General features: G+C 40.3%; 2 protein-coding genes across 7 annotated transcripts; one reads left to right on the top strand and one right to left on the bottom strand.

Annotated features, from left to right (window-relative positions):
• Positions 1–1,614: 1,614 nt before the first annotated feature.
• On the top strand, positions 1,615–5,991 carry LOC112262074. Of its 6 annotated transcripts, XM_024437765.2 has the most exons (7): positions 1,615–1,795; positions 2,408–2,579; positions 4,005–4,117; positions 4,202–4,292; positions 4,422–4,676; positions 4,916–5,076; positions 5,172–5,991. In XM_024437765.2, exons 2-7 carry the CDS (start codon positions 2,438–2,440, stop codon positions 5,478–5,480), a joined length of 1,071 nt encoding a protein of 356 aa, XP_024293533.1. In that variant the 5' UTR covers positions 1,615–1,795; positions 2,408–2,437; the 3' UTR covers positions 5,481–5,991. The 6 variants fall into 6 exon arrangements, with proteins under 6 accessions (XP_024293533.1, XP_024293531.1, XP_024293532.1 ...); XM_024437763.2 differs by having other exon boundaries at positions 1,617–1,795; positions 4,005–4,292; XM_024437764.2 differs by having other exon boundaries at positions 1,617–1,795; positions 2,402–2,579; positions 4,005–4,292.
• Positions 5,992–9,450: 3,459 nt separating this feature from the next.
• LOC112262349 (CD48 antigen) lies at positions 9,451–14,221 on the bottom strand. The gene is made up of 5 exons (XM_024438017.2): positions 13,879–14,221; positions 13,335–13,628; positions 12,973–13,227; positions 10,292–10,452; positions 9,451–10,195 (listed from the first exon to the last, which is right to left on the bottom strand). Exons 1-5 carry the CDS (start codon positions 13,925–13,927, stop codon positions 10,154–10,156), a joined length of 801 nt encoding a protein of 266 aa, XP_024293785.1. The 5' UTR covers positions 13,928–14,221; the 3' UTR covers positions 9,451–10,153.
• Between the last annotated feature and the right edge of the window lie 1,094 nt (positions 14,222–15,315).

Below are 15,315 nucleotides of genomic sequence, written 5' to 3'. Positions count from 1 at the left end.
CAGCAAACTGGATGCAGTCTATCACAGTGCCATCCGTTTTGTCACTAAAGCACCTTATACCACCCACCACTGCGACCTGTATGCTCTGGTCGGCTGGCCCTCGTTACATATTCGTCGCCAGACCCACTGGCTCCAGGTCATCTACAAGTCCATGCTAGGTAAAGCTCCGCCTTATCTCAGTTCACTGGTCACGATGGCAACACCCATCCGTACCACGCGCTCCAACAGGTGTATCTCACTGATCATCCCTAAAGCCAACACCTCATTTGGCCGCCTTTCGTTCCAGTACTCTGCTGCCTGTGACTGGAACGAATTGCAAAAATCGCTGAAGTTGGAGACTTTTATCTCCCTCACCAACTTCAAACATCAGCTATCTGAGCAGCTAACCGATCGCTGCTGCTGTACATAGTCTATTGGTAAATAGCCCACCCATTTTCACCTACCTCATCCCCATACTGTTTTTATTTATTTACTTGCTCTTTTGCACACCATTATCTCTACCTGTACATGACCATCTGATCATTTATCACTCCAGTGTTAATCTGCAAAATTGTAATTATTCGCCTACCTCCTCATGCCTTTTGCACACATTGTATATAGACTCCCCCCTTTGTTTTCTACTGTGTTATTGACTTGTTAATTGTTTATTCCATGTGTAACTCTGTGTTGTCTGCTCACACTGCTATGCTTTATCTTGGCCAGGTCGCAGTTGCAAATGAGAACTTGTTCTCAACTGGCCTACCTGGTTAAATAAAGGTGAAATAAAATAAAAATAAAAAATAGTGTCTGATGTTGCCAGGGAACAGCACCCTCTTAGAAGAGCCTTTGGTTGTGCATAGTGTAATGTCTGATGTTGCCAGGGAACAGCACCCTCTTCAAAGAAGTAGAAGCTGAAGATCTCCTGTTTAGCCTCCCTTTGCTGCGTTGTTGGACCCCATCCTGGAAACTTCCTGCAGAGCAGCAGACTTCTCCTCTGGCACACGGCGGTGAGCTGCAGATCCCCTCCTGGTCCTCGTGTCCAACCTCATGAAGTTATGCAGGACACTGGTAGCCTTCACACACCTGAATTCCTCCAGGAGGCAGTCCCAGGTGGCCCTGGTCACCTAACCTTGCAGAGCCCGACATGGGAACTGTAGGCAATCATTTTGAAAGAATCTCCAGTTACAAGGTATCTGTAGGAATATGGAAGATAATGTCATTATTAGACAACACCAGGTCATTGTGGATTACTAAAGTATAAAATCCCCGATAACAAATCATGATAACATTGGATTGATGGATGCATGTGCACACATATGTGTGCATCACAAATAAATACATAAATGAGAAATGTTACTACATGACGTCACATCACAATCAGAACGATTGGAAACTAATTAAATGTTTTATATATAGAGATTTTATTTTTTCATTATAACTTTTCATTTCATTCATTTTTTTAAGGTACAGAACTGCAAAAAAAATTGCCACACGAACAAAACTGATTTCAGGTGTGTAGGGAGGTAATAGTTAATAGTAATAGTTAATTGGGTGGAGGATGAAAGTCAAGGAAAGCTTGACTGTATGTGGCAAATAGAGGGTGCTGCTATTGTAACAGTTTTGCTTCCGTCCATCTCCTCGCCCCTACCTGCACCTGTTCACTTCACACACGGAGCATTAAAAAGATCGCGTTTTGACCACGTGCTTTAAGGCCAAAACGGCGTTCCATACAGAACTACCCCCTCCTCCTGTATGTCCTGCTCGCCCATCAGGAGGGTCCACTGAAGCTCCCTTGTCTTCTCCTGGATCACCCAGGGTGAGCACATTCTTTATACATTTCCTTGCTTTTTCTATTTTGGATGGTCTGCCAGCCCTCACCATATTTGAGCAATAACAGACAAACTGCATTTGCATTTTAATCGGGAATGGAATTATTTTACTTGCCCATTTTAAATGGTTGGTGTTGAGCTAGTTGCCATGCCCTACCCAGTTGAGTCTAGTGGAGTTGTCTTTCAGTTAAACTGCAGTACAACCAGTCTCTCTCTAGTTAATGTTACGTGGGAAGACTGCCACCCAGCAGTCTGGCAACGCCACAAGATGCCCCGTTCATGTCCCAGCGGGAACTATGAAACCGAAATTTCCTGACTTGCAATCTGGACGTAATTATGCCAGTTAGCAAGTCGGACATTGCCGTGTTTCCAGGTTCCGAAAAGCACGTGAACATTTTTTATTTAATTTTACCTCTATTTAACTAGGCAAGTCAGTTAAGAACAAATTCTTATTTTCAATGACGGCCTAGGAACAGTAGGTTAACCTGCTGTTCAGGGGCAGAACGACAGATTAGTACCTTGTCAGCTCAGGGATTTGAACGCGCAACCTTCCGGTTAATAGCTCTAACCACTAGGCTACACTGCCGCCCCAGTTACAGGTGTAAATACGGCTGGATCTCCGTTCTCGAATGTTCCAAAAAGGCCGGGTTCCTCACTGCAATACTAGGCGACAGCACTCTGACAGAAGACTGCATATTACATCTCTCATTTCCAAAAGTAACATGAGTATTCTGGGGTTTCTTCTCGTTCTATTGCTAAGTATCAACACAGGTAACATTCATTATATTATCTATATTTATTGTGTGGAGGAATCTCTTTTGATTTTGGACTTGAACTCTAGAAATATTACTTTGTGCACATAAAATGGGTATTTGGAAAACGTTTGATTTTAGGCAGCAAATGACTTAACTGATGTTAATGTTTACTTTTGTATATTATCTACCTCACTTGCTTTGGCAATGTTAACATGTGTTTCCCATGTCAATAAAGCCCCTTGAATTGAGACAAAAAGTGAGTAAAAAACACACTAAATATGTTTAGAACTACAACAAATGAATTTTCTTCTTTCGATTCTGGGTTTTATAATGTCACAATTCCAACCCTCCTCCTTTATCCCGGCTTGGGACCGGCAAAAGTGACCCAAAACAGACACTGGCGGAGTTAGTTTTTTATTTGATTATTTACGTTATATTTTTAGTTTAGTTTTATACATTTACATCCCGCAATGAATGTAAACCAGGGCGGAAGTCAGTTCCGGCGGCTTCATTTTCCGTCTGGACGCGGAGGGGTGAACATCTCCTCTGACTGCTGCGAGAGGACTGGGCCGCCTGTGAGTGCTTTGGGACGGTGTGGGGCCCACGGCAGCACCCGCTGCTCGTTGAGAAGAGTAAGAACGATACGTGCTTTCACGTCAGAGTCTCCAATAACACCAGAAAAAGTCGCTAGTCGCTTTTTTTTGAAAAAGTGTCACTAGAGGGGTCTGAATACTCGCTAAATATTGCGACAAAGTCGCTAAGTTGGAAACACTGCCCATATTAGCTAAACATGAATATACTGTAACGTACCACACTGCAATACATATGCGTGTATTACTAGCACAGATGTAAACATAATCAGATAAGAGAGATCGGTTCCCAATTTAGCCTTAACATTAAGGTCTAACGTTAACTTACACAGCGACGACTGCCTTGTTCAGGGGCAGAACGACAGATGTTTACCTTGTCAGCCCGGGGATTTGATGTCATTTACCGGCCCAACGCTGTAAACCCACAAGGCTACTTGCCTCTCCAGAAACCACCTACTTTGGCCGAGAACCAATCAACAGTAAGTATTGTTCAGGTCTGATTCTGAAGAGGTGGTTTGAAGTAGCAGCGATCTATATTAAGCAGCATTATTCAGCGACTGCGCTGTGAAAGAAGAAGGGCAACTTTATCTCTCATTTTCAAAAGGAATATGAATATTCTGGGGTTTCTTCTCATTTTATGGCTATGCATCACCATAGGTAACCTATTCATTATATTGTGTGGAGACATCTCTTTTGATATTGGAAGTAAACTGTAGAATGTTAACTTTGTGCACATAAAATGTGTAATTGGAAAAGTTTTTTTTATAGGCAGCAAATGATTTACTGATTTAATATGTACATTAATGACTGTCAGTGAAATGCTAAATGTGATCTTGGCCCTCTCTCATTAGGAATCAGGGCAGAACCAACAGTGGACCAGTATGGGTTGAAGGGGGATTCAATATGTCTGGCTGTTGCAGAACCTGAGATGATCAATGGACTTCAATGGAGGAAGGGCAATGATGTAATATTTGGAGACAAAGAGATATCTCCTAAATACAAGGAGAAGGTGGACTATAACAATGATAACCATTCTCTGTGTATTAAGAATCTAATGGAAACGGACAGTGGAATTTACATGGTAAACTACAGGAAACATTGGAAACAATCAACTACTACATATAGACTGTTAGTGGAGGGTGAGTTTTCTAAGGCTTCAGTTCTGGTCATTTGCTGTACATTTAATGTGTCTGATCAGGTTCAATAATGAATGTAGGACTAATAATTATCTGTCTCTTCTTTGGTTCTAAAAACTGTCTCTAATATAGATCATGTTCTCAAACCAGTCATGGATGTCACATCTCTCTTCAACACAAGTGTGGGACTCTGTGATGTCACAGTGAACTGTTCAGTTAAAGATGGCTGGATGTTGTCTGTCTGTGACAGCGGTCAGTGTACACTGTCACAACAGTCTCCGTCACTAACCGGTGGTAACATGACCATCTCCGTATTGACTGGAAGGATCCAATGCACCAGCAGCAACCGCGTCAGCACACAGACCATCTCTCAACCCATGGAGGACTGTAAGTACCATTTAGCCTCCACATTCACTGTGTACCTCTATCACTGTTTATTAACCTACTAATAATATCATGTGAATTCAAGTTAGGTCAAAGTTTTGACATCATTATTGTGATTCTTCTCTAGTTAAGATTGGAATAATTCTGCCTGAAACTATCATTGTATGAACACTGTTCTTAATGTGTGTGTGTGTGTGTGTGTGTGTGTGTGTGTGTGTGTGTGTGTGTGTGTGTGAACTCAGGTAGAGGTAATGTGAAAGCCTCAGTGTTACCAGTTGGCACCATTGTGGGTCGTGTTACTGGTACTGGTATATTACTCCTAGTTGCTGTGTTACTTGGTGTTGGATACATCAAACATACCAGAAGACTGAAAATCTCTAAAGAACAAAGTCCACTAGAAGAGGTACCTGCTCTGTCATTCATTCATCTATGCATTATACTAGACAATAGTTTTAAATAACAATCATTTAAATGTTGTAATGTTTCATATCCAAACAGGTCATTGTTCCAAGAGTTTACAACTCAGTGAAGACCTCACCAGGGAGAGAAGAACCACAGCCCTCTCCTGTCCAGAACCACAGCACTCTCCTGTCCAGAACCACAGCACTCTCCTGTCCAGAACCACAGCACTCTCCTGTCCAGAACCACAGCACTCTCCTGTCCAGAACCACACCACTCTCCTGTCCAGAATCACATCACTCTCCAGAGATAGTCTACTTCACTGAGAAGAACCAGCACCAGCAGAACACCTCCAAGTTGAAACAGGAAGCGCTTCTCCAGACATTAGACCAAAATAACAGAGAATAACTGCATCATCTCATTGAGTCACTGAGTTACATCAGTTCTTGACCTTGTACAGAAACCACAGGACATTGCACCACCTAGTGGACATCAATAATACCAGCAGAGTAAACCTCATGGCTTCATTCATCAACATGTGTCTAGATTCATCAACATGTTGGGAAGTTGTTTTAGACCAAGATATTTATATGTTCTAGTATGTGTTATTACTATACCACAAAGCCCACGTTTTTCCAGATTTGTCCAATCCTAAATGAACCCCTGGCTCAGGTTTACACCACATTGATTGTAGGATCAGATAGGTGTACCAGTCAGCAGTAACATGGTATTAGTTCCACCTAACCATCGATGTTGTGTATATAAGAGGGCAGACTTGACCTCATTAGGCCACCGTAGATGGATTCTTTAACACATTTTATCTGTCAAGCCATCAGTCATACGTCTTTTTTTTAAAGAATTTGTTCCTAACTGACCTGCCAAGTTAAATAAAGGTTCAATAAAACAAATAGATATATCAGTCATCTTTTTAACTGGGACACACAAGTATTTATAATCTCTCTAACCATAACCTGCTACTTTTTACTCTGCCTTGTCCTTCCTCTGAGTTTGGAAGACACTGGTAGCTACACTACATGACCAAAAGTATGTGGACACCTGGTGTTCAAACATCTCATTCCAAAATCATGTGCATTAACATGGAGTTGGTGCTCCCTTTGCTGCTTTAACAGTCTCCTCTCTTCTGGGAAGGCTTTCCACTAGATGTTGGAACATTGCTGCAGGGACTTGCTCCCATTCAGCCACAAGAGCATTAGTGAGGTCAGGCACTGTTGAGCGATTAGGCCTGGCTCGCAGTCGATTAGGTCTGGCTCGCAGGTGTTTGATGGGATTGAGGTCAGGGTTCTCTGCAGGCCAGTCAAGTTCTTCCACACCTATCTCGACAAACCATTTCTGTATGGAAATCGCTTTGTTTACGGGGGGATTTTCATGCTGAAACAGGAAAGGGCCTTCCCCAGAACTGTTGCCATAAAGTTGGAAGCACAGAATTGTCTAGAATGTAATTGTATGATGTAGCGTTAAGATTTCCCTTCACTGGAACTAAGGGGCCTAGCCTGAACCATACAAAACAGCCCCAGACCATTATTTATCCTCCACCAAACTTTACAGTTGGCACTATGCATTGGGGCAGGTAGCGTTCACTTTGCAACCGCCAAACCTAGATTAGTCTGTCAGACTGCCAGATGGTGAAGCGTGAATCCTCACTCCAGGGAACGCTTTTCCAGAGTCCAATGGAGGTGAGCTTTACACCACCGACCGTTGGCATTGCTCATGGTGATTTTAGGCTTGGGTGCGGCTGCTCGGCCATGGAAACCTATTTCATGAAGGTCCCAACCAACAGTTCTTGTGCTTACGCTTCTTCCAGAGGCAGTTTGGAACTTGGTAGTGAGTGGTGAAAATTTTACTGCTTCTGTGGACAGGTGTCTTTTATACACTCCCTTTAAGAGTGTGCTCCTAATCTCAGCTCATTACCTGAATAAAAGACACCTGGGAGCCAGAAATCTTTCTGATTGGGAGGGGGTCAAATACTTATTTCCCTCATTAAAATGCAAATAAATTTATAACAATTTTGATATGCATTTTTCTGGATTTTTGTTGTTATTCTGTTGTTGTTATTTAGTCCTGAGGTGCTGACCTGTTGCACCCTCTTCAACCACTGTGGTTATTATTATTTGACCCTGCTGGTCATCTATGAACATTTGAATATCTTGGCCATGTTCTGTTATAATCTCCACCCGGGACAGCCAGAAGAGGACTGGCCACCCCTCATAGCCTGGTTCCTCTAGGTTTCTTCCTAGATTCTGGCTTTCCTAGGAAGTTTTTCCTAGCCATCATGCTTCTACACCTGCATTGCATGCTGTTTGGGGTTTTAGACTGGGTTTCTGTACATCACTTTGTGATGTCAGCTGATGTAAGAAGGGCTTTATAAATACATTTGATTGATTGATTGATTGATTGATTGATTGATCTAGTGGTTAAATCAGACTTTTAAAGATTTATATTGATTCATTTTTTTCATATTCCTAGTCAACAGGTACATTGAAACAGCAAGGTGTGTTTACATCATTCACACTTCTTACAGGTTCCTTCAAGGCTGCACATTCAACAGATCAACAGGTCATCAGGTCAACAGGACATCAGATCAACAGGTCATCAGGTCAACAGGTCATCAAAAGGAGAAAAATCAGGATGGCCAAGATACAAAAAAGCAAAAGTGCAGGTTGATACCTCATGAGGTATAACTGCCGTACCCCATCACACCCCAAAATATAAGCTGCTTTACTTCATTGTAGTAAACAATGTAATTGCAAAGAAAAACTGGTTAAAACTTCTTATGGCTTGAATCCCGTTAAAGGGATCGATATGACAACAGCCAGTGAAAGTGCAGGGCGCCAAATTCAAAACAACAGAAATACCATAATTAAAATTCCTCAAACATACAAGTATTTTACACCATTTTAAAGATAGATTTTCTGTAAATCCAGCCACGGTGTCCGATTTCAAAAAGGCTTTACGATGAAAGCACACCAAACGATTATGTTAGGTCAGCACCTAGTCACAGAAAACACAGCCATTTTTTTCCAGCCAACAAGAGGAGTCACAAAAAGCAGAAATGGAGAGAAAATTAATCACTAACCTTTGATGATCTTCATCAGATGAAAATACAAGTGTTATGCATGAAACTTTAGATAAACTTCTCCATGCAACCGCTGTGTCAAATTTCGAAAAAGCTTTACTGAAAAAGCACACAATGCAATAATCTGAGTACAGCGCTCAGATAACAAAACAAGCCATACAGATATCCGCCATGTTGTGGAGTCAACAGAAGTCAGAAATAACATGATAAATATTCACTTACCTTTGATGATCTTCATCAGAATGCACTCCCAGTGTTCGATTTGTTCTATAAAGTCCATCATTTATGTCCAAATACCTCCTTTTTGTTCGCACGTTTATCCCAGTAATCCAAATTCATGAGGTGCGGGTGGGTGCGGGTGAACAAACAGCCGACCCACGCACAGCTAATGTACACCCTCGTCCGTCTAATGTTACTAGCCCCAATTCTGACTTCTGATTTCTGTTTCACTAATATCTGCTCTTGTAAAAGCCTGGGTTTGCTGACATGACGCTTGGCATTCAGGCCAAAGAGTTCAATCTTGGTTTCATCAGACCAGATAATCTTGTTTCTTATGGTCTGAGAATCCTTTAGGTACCTTTTGGCTAACTCCAAGCAGGCTGTCAAGTGCTATTTACTGAGAAGTGGCTTCCATCTGGCCACCGTTGCATAAAGGCCTGATTGGTTGAGTGCTGCAGAGATGTTTGTCCTTCTGGAAGGTTCTCCCATCTCCACAGATTATCTCTGGAGCTCTGGTAAAGTGACCATCAGGTTCTTGGTCACATCCCTGATCAAGGCACTTCTCCCCCGATTGCTCAGTTTGGCCGGGCGGCCATCTCTAGGAAGAGTGTTTGTTGTTCCAAACTTCTTCCATTTAAGAATCATGGAGGCCACTGTGTTCTTGGGGACTATCAATGCTGCAGACATGTTTTGGTACCTTTCCCCAGATCTGTGCCATGACACAATCCTGTCTGTGAGCTCTACAGACAATTCCTTTGACCTCATGGCTTGGTTTTTGCTCTGACATGCAGTGTCAACTGTGGGACCTTATATAGACAGGTGTGTGCCTTTCCAAATCATGTCCAATCAATTGAATTTACCACATGTGGACGCCAATCAAGTTGTAGAAACATCTCAAGGATGATCAATGGAAACAGGATTCACCTGAGCTCAATTTCGAGTCTCATAGAAAAGGGTCTGAATACTTATTTAAATAAGGTATTTCTGTTTTTAATACATTTGCATACATTTCTAAAAACCTGTTCTCACTTTGTCATTATGAGGTATTGTTTGTCGATTGTTGACGAAAAAAATAATTTAATCCATTTTAGAATAAGGCTGTAACGTAACAAAATGTAGAAAAAGTAAAAAAATTAAAAAAAGTCAATCAACACAGCGGGAAGTTTTCTCCTCATCAAAGAGCTCAACATACTTACATTACACACACACGTGCACTGCTGTGGAATGATCGGTGGGCCTGATAATGTTTAAACCACAGAGCCTGGATAGATCAGAGATAATACACTCTGGACACATGACTTCCCTGCTGGGTAAACATGTTATCTAGCAGAGCTATCAGAGCCTACATTCAAATAAAACACAAGTTGCATTAAACTGAGACATAGCGATATGATGTTGCCACGACCAGCAGAATGAACCACAGAATTTGTAGATAAGCGCAGAGCAAAACATTGTACTCACAGAGTATATGTTCATGTGTAGGGTGTGCTTCACATCAAAACATGCAGAGTTTAGCCTCATGCTTCAATGCTCTTAGTTGTTGTGGAAGTCGACCCGACACGGCTCTCCCTTTAAGCAGATACACTGCAGATAGTACTAAATTAAATGTGTTCAATAATTGTCCCATGGTATTACAGTCTGTCATATAAGATGCTGGTGAATTGGGTGAAGTCCATTCAGTGTTGCTGTCCTGGTTTCTGCACATTTCTGTAAAGTGTTTGTACCTCAGAAGGGCCCAGTGGTTCTGGCCTCACCTCTGCTGAAACATTCACTGTGGTGTCAGCGACTTCAATGAATGAATGATGAATTCCTAAAGACGAGACATTACAATAACATCAAATCTTAATTCAACAAAGCTTACAAAGTAAAATAATAAAATGAAAAGAAGCCATTTCACAGGAAGTACCTGAGTTGAGTCATCTTCTTTTGAGGATATCCATCCCTTGATCTTGGTAATGGCCATTATGGTGACTGCCAATCCAACACAGACAATCACTGATCGAACAATATTGGCCGCAATGGTCCTGACTGATAATGCTGAAGCTTTGGCGTCCTTCTCACCAATACCTGAGATCAGTGGTGGAAAAAGTCCCAATTGTCACACATTTAATAAAAGTAAAGATACCTTAATAGAAAATTACTAAAGTAAAAGTGAAAGTCACCCAGAAAAATACTTGTGTTGAAGTTTAAAAGTGTTTGTTTTTAAATATACTTAAGTATCATAGTAAATGTAATTGCTAAAATATACTTATTAAGTATCAAAAGTAAAAGTACTTTCAACATTTTAAGCAAACCAGCCAGGGGTACACTCCAACACTCAGACATAATTTACAAACGAAGCATGTGTGTTTAGTGAGTCCACCAGATCACAGGCAGTAAGGATGATCAGGGATGTTCTCTGTTTAGTGAGTCCACCAGATCACAGGCAGTAAGGATGATCAGGGATGTTCTCTGTTTAGTGAGTCCACCAGATCACAGGCAGTAAGGATGATCAGGGATGTTCTCTGTTTAGTGAGTCCACCAGATCACAGGCAGTAAGGATGATCAGGGATGTTCTCTGTTTAGTGAGTCCACCAGATCACAGGCAGTAAGGATGATCAGGGATGTTCTCTTCATAAGTGTGTGAATGGACCATTTTCTTGTCCTGCTCTGCGTTCAAAATGTAACGAGTAGTTTTGGGTGTCATGAAAATGTATGGAGTAAATAGTACATCATTTTTTTTAGGACTGTAGTGAAGTAAAAGTAAAAAATTATCAAACATATAAATAGTAAAGTATAGTACGTTGTTTTTTTTAGGACTGTAGTGAAGTAAAAGTAAAAATTATCAAACATATAGTAAAGTATAGTACAGATACCCCCAAAAAACTACTTAAGTAGTACTTTAAAGTATTTTTACTTAAGTACTTTACACCACTGCCAAGGGACACACAATCTGGGTGACCTTCTCAGAGTCAAAAAGACAAGACATCACCAATACAATACTACACCAATATATTTGGTCTAATGTGATTATCATTGTTTAAAATAATCAACATTACTCTACGGCAGGTAAATGTAATAAAAATGTAGTAAAAAATAAAAAATGTAACCTTTATTTTACTAGTCAAGTTAGTTTTTAATTTTCGCCTAAAATGACATCCCCAAATTGAACTGCCTGTCGCTCAGGACCTGAAGCAGGGATATGCATATTCTTGATACAATTTGAAAGGAAGCACTTTGAAGTTTGTGGAAATGTGAAACTAATGTAGGAGAAAATAACACATTAGATCTGGTAAAAGATAATACAATTTAAAAAAATACGCGTTTTATATTTTATTTTTTGTTCCTTCTTTGAAATGCAAGAGAAAGGCCGTTATATCACTTAGGAGTCTAGTCGCAGTTTTGATGTTGGCCACTAGATGGCAGCAGTGTATGTGCAATGAACCATTGCATTACTGTTCAAAGTGTTGTAATCAAGTCTGCCCAATTGGTCAATTGTTACATTTTCAAGTACGTAACTATGGAAAACATTCAAAAAATATATGGTAATAAAAAATATATGTTTACACACTCCCAGGAATGTCATAAATGAAGGATAATTAGTTTCCCTACAGACAATAACCTTCACACATCTAGATGGGCGGGTTCAAACTGTAGAGGTTCAAACTGTAGAACCCAGTTCCTACATTTGATTATAAAAATGTATCAAACAAAACTATGGTACATTTTTATCTCTGGCACCCTCAGGATGACAAATCAGAGCAAGATTACTGAATGTAAGTACATTATTTGCCTCCCGAGGTGAATGTATCAAACCAGTTGCCATGATACAAGTGTTTTGTTGTTGTGCCTTCTCTTCAAACAATAGCCTGGTATGTAGCTACTGTAAATGAACAGCGCAGTTAAATTAACAATAATTGAACCTTTCTGCCCATATAAGACATGTCTATGTCCTGGGAAATGTTCTCTTGTTACTCACAACGTCATGCTAATCACGTTAGCTCAAGTGTCCAGCGGGGACACACCGACACCATAGAGGTTAAGAACAAATTCTTATTTACAATGACGGCATACCCCGGACAAACCCGGACGATGCTGGGCCAATAGTGCGTCACCCTATGGGACTCCCAATCACGGCCGGATGTGATACACATGTATCATATCGTTCAAACAAAAGTCCTTGCAGCCAAGATTACAATAAATAATTCCAAGTAGATGTTTGTGGTTCTAATTCCAAAAAATATATCCACAGGGAAAAGCACACAAAGGATATCAGAGTTATATGCTTAGAATTTTCATTTATTTAGTTTATCAACACCCAATGTTTTGACTAGGATTTGTTGTTGTTGTTGAAATTAGTAATTAAGTTATTAATCAAAAAAAGACCTAGTCAAAACATTGGGTGTTTATGACCTGGCTCTAAATAAATAAAAATACTAAGCATATAACTTTGACATCCTGTGGATATATTTTAACAATGTATGATATCGCATCATTTAGTATTAAACAATGACAGAGGTATTACAGAATGACTGTACATTATCAACATGAGGTTCAGCTTCTAACCTCACGGGTAGATCCTTAAATGAACGCTAGAATGGTACTTACAGTCCACCATGGGTTGATAGATGGTCTGTGTGCTGACGTAGTTGCTGCTGGAGCATTGGATAGTCCCGTTCCCATTGGAGATGATGATGTTGACCTCAGACAGAGACATTAACTGTTGTGACAGTGTACACTGTCCCCAGCCACAGACAGACAACATCCAGCCATCTTTAACTGAACAGTTCACTGTGACGTCACAGAGTCCCACATTTGTGTTGAAGAGAGATGTGACATCCACGACTGGTTTGGGAACATGATCTATAAGAACCAATGGAGTTGGGAAAGAGATACCTACATTCATGAGTGGTCTAGAGACTACAGTTGTATTAAAGAAACAAAAAGGAAACTACCAGCACAAAACTCACCCAGCACCTTTAGTCTGTATGTGGTAGTTGAATATGTCCAGTCTCTCTGGTTAATTGCACTTATTATGTACATTCCACTGTCTGTGTTCAACAGATTCTTTATACACAGAGAATGGTTCACAGAGTTATAATCCACCTTTTCCTTGTATTTAGGAGAAATCTCTTTATCATCAACTATTATATCACTGCCTGTCTTCCATTTAAGTCCCTTGAGAATCTCAGGTTCTGCAACAGCCAGACATATTGAATCCCCCTTCAACCCATACTGGTCCACTGAAGGTTCCCCTCTGATTCCTAAAGAGAAAGGAACAGGTTCACATTTAAATCAAACTTTCAACATGTTTTAAAGTACAGTATCTCATCCATGGTTTGTGTTCAGATCACACATGTTCAAAGTATCTCATCTATGCCAATCTATGGTTTGTGTTACAGAAGGATACATAATTAGACCTAGGATTCCCAGTAGCTACCTCCAAGTCCAAGAGGTATACCTCCTGTAACTCTAGAATTCATTACATGTCAAACTTATGAAGACTTTAGATACCTGTGATGATTTCCAGCCAACAGATGTGTAGCAGAAACAGAGTTTTCATTTCAAAATATTGATGGATTAAGTTTGACTTCCTGTCTATGTCTAAACGATGAGACCGTGTGGTGGTAAACTACAAGTAGTATGCCTTTCAGGAAGTAAATAGGTGCTCTCTCAGTCAAAGTAGGACATAGACCGTGGCTTACTAAACTCCCCTTCCCACTCAAAGCATTTTCTATAGAAGAGCTTGTGGTTTATCAGAAACAAGGTGGTTTTGTGCTGTGGAGGTTTGGTGGAAGGAAGTCCTTAGTGATGTGTTATCTGCAGATACACTGTACTGAGCATTGTTCAATATGTTAACATCTGAAATAGTGTAGTTAGTTAGAATTATGTTGAATAATTAAATGTATTTATCAATCTGACTCCATTATTCTGTGACTAAATGTAATAGGCCCTATGTGTCTCTGCCGGAACATCACACACACATTCTGTCATCTAATTATCACATTCTGTCATCTAATCATCACATTCTGTCATCTAATTATCACATTCTGTCATCTAATCATCACATTCTGTCATCTAATTATCACATTATGTCATCTAATTATCACATTCTGTCATCTAATTATCACATTCTGTCATCTAATCATCACATTCTGTCATCTAATTATCACATTCTGTCATCTAATTATCACATTCTGTAATCTAATTATCACATTCTGTCATCTAATTATCACATTCTGTAATCTAATTATCACATTCTGTCATCTAATTATCACATTCTGTCATCTAATTATCACATTCTGTAATCTAATTATCACATTCTGTCATCTAATTATCACATTCTGTCATCTAATTATCACATTCTGTAATCTAATTATCACATTCGTACATTTCAGTTTGAAGACAGGAGAGGATAAGCAGCCAGCTCAACAGACGGATTCGCCCCCAGTCACTCTAAAAGGGAATTCCATTCCACATACAACACAGCAACACATGTCAAACTGTTAATCTCTTCATGACCTATTGATATAATCCATGCATGACAATGAAAAACTCCTACAATTACATTCACAATGTCAGGTCCAGTTTGAATCACTTTCAACCTTGAGGGTAGCGAGAAATTGGAGTCGTCTCACTGTGAGGGGTGGAGTCTCCGCCAATGTAATAATGGGAGGGTGAAAGTTTGTATGAATGAGCTGTTTGGCAGCTTGGGAAAGCACTATGCCCATGTTCCCATAGAAACTGTTTCACCATTAGTATCAGATGTGTACAGTGCTGGTTACCTCCCTCTCTCTCCCTCGCTCTTCCCTTCATACATTATCCCAGAAACCATAGACCCACTCCAATTTGCATACCGCCCTAACAGATCCACAGATATTGCAATCTCTATTGCACTCTACACTGCCCTTTCCCACCAGGACAGAAGAAACACCTACGTGAGAATGCTGT

This window comes from Oncorhynchus tshawytscha, linkage group LG11 (assembly GCF_018296145.1).
Source record: "Oncorhynchus tshawytscha isolate Ot180627B linkage group LG11, Otsh_v2.0, whole genome shotgun sequence".
Taxonomy (NCBI): domain Eukaryota; kingdom Metazoa; phylum Chordata; class Actinopteri; order Salmoniformes; family Salmonidae; genus Oncorhynchus; species Oncorhynchus tshawytscha.
The sequence above is the reverse complement of the archived record's forward strand: the minus strand, read 5'-3'. Positions and strand labels throughout refer to the sequence as shown.

What these genes read in the sequence shown, in the direction of transcription:
- LOC112262074 (XM_024437763.2), top strand. Translation starts at nt 2,438, where the DNA reads ATGTTCCAAAAAGGCCGGGTTCCTCACTGCAATACTAGGCGACAGCAC. An exon ending in ATTGCTAAGTATCAACACAG is followed by an intron (nt 2,580 to 4,004) that starts GTAACATTCATT and finishes CTCTCTCATTAG; the next exon opens with GAATCAGGGCAGAACCAACA. An exon ending in ATATAGACTGTTAGTGGAGG is followed by an intron (nt 4,293 to 4,421) that starts GTGAGTTTTCTA and finishes TCTCTAATATAG; the next exon opens with ATCATGTTCTCAAACCAGTC.
- LOC112262349 (XM_024438017.2), bottom strand. Translation starts at nt 13,927, where the DNA reads ATGAAAACTCTGTTTCTGCTACACATCTGTTGGCTGGAAATCATCACA. An exon ending in TTGGCTGGAAATCATCACAG is followed by an intron (nt 13,629 to 13,878) that starts GTATCTAAAGTC and finishes CTTTCTCTTTAG; the next exon opens with GAATCAGAGGGGAACCTTCA. An exon ending in AAGAAGATGACTCAACTCAG is followed by an intron (nt 10,196 to 10,291) that starts GTACTTCCTGTG and finishes TCTCGTCTTTAG; the next exon opens with GAATTCATCATTCATTCATT.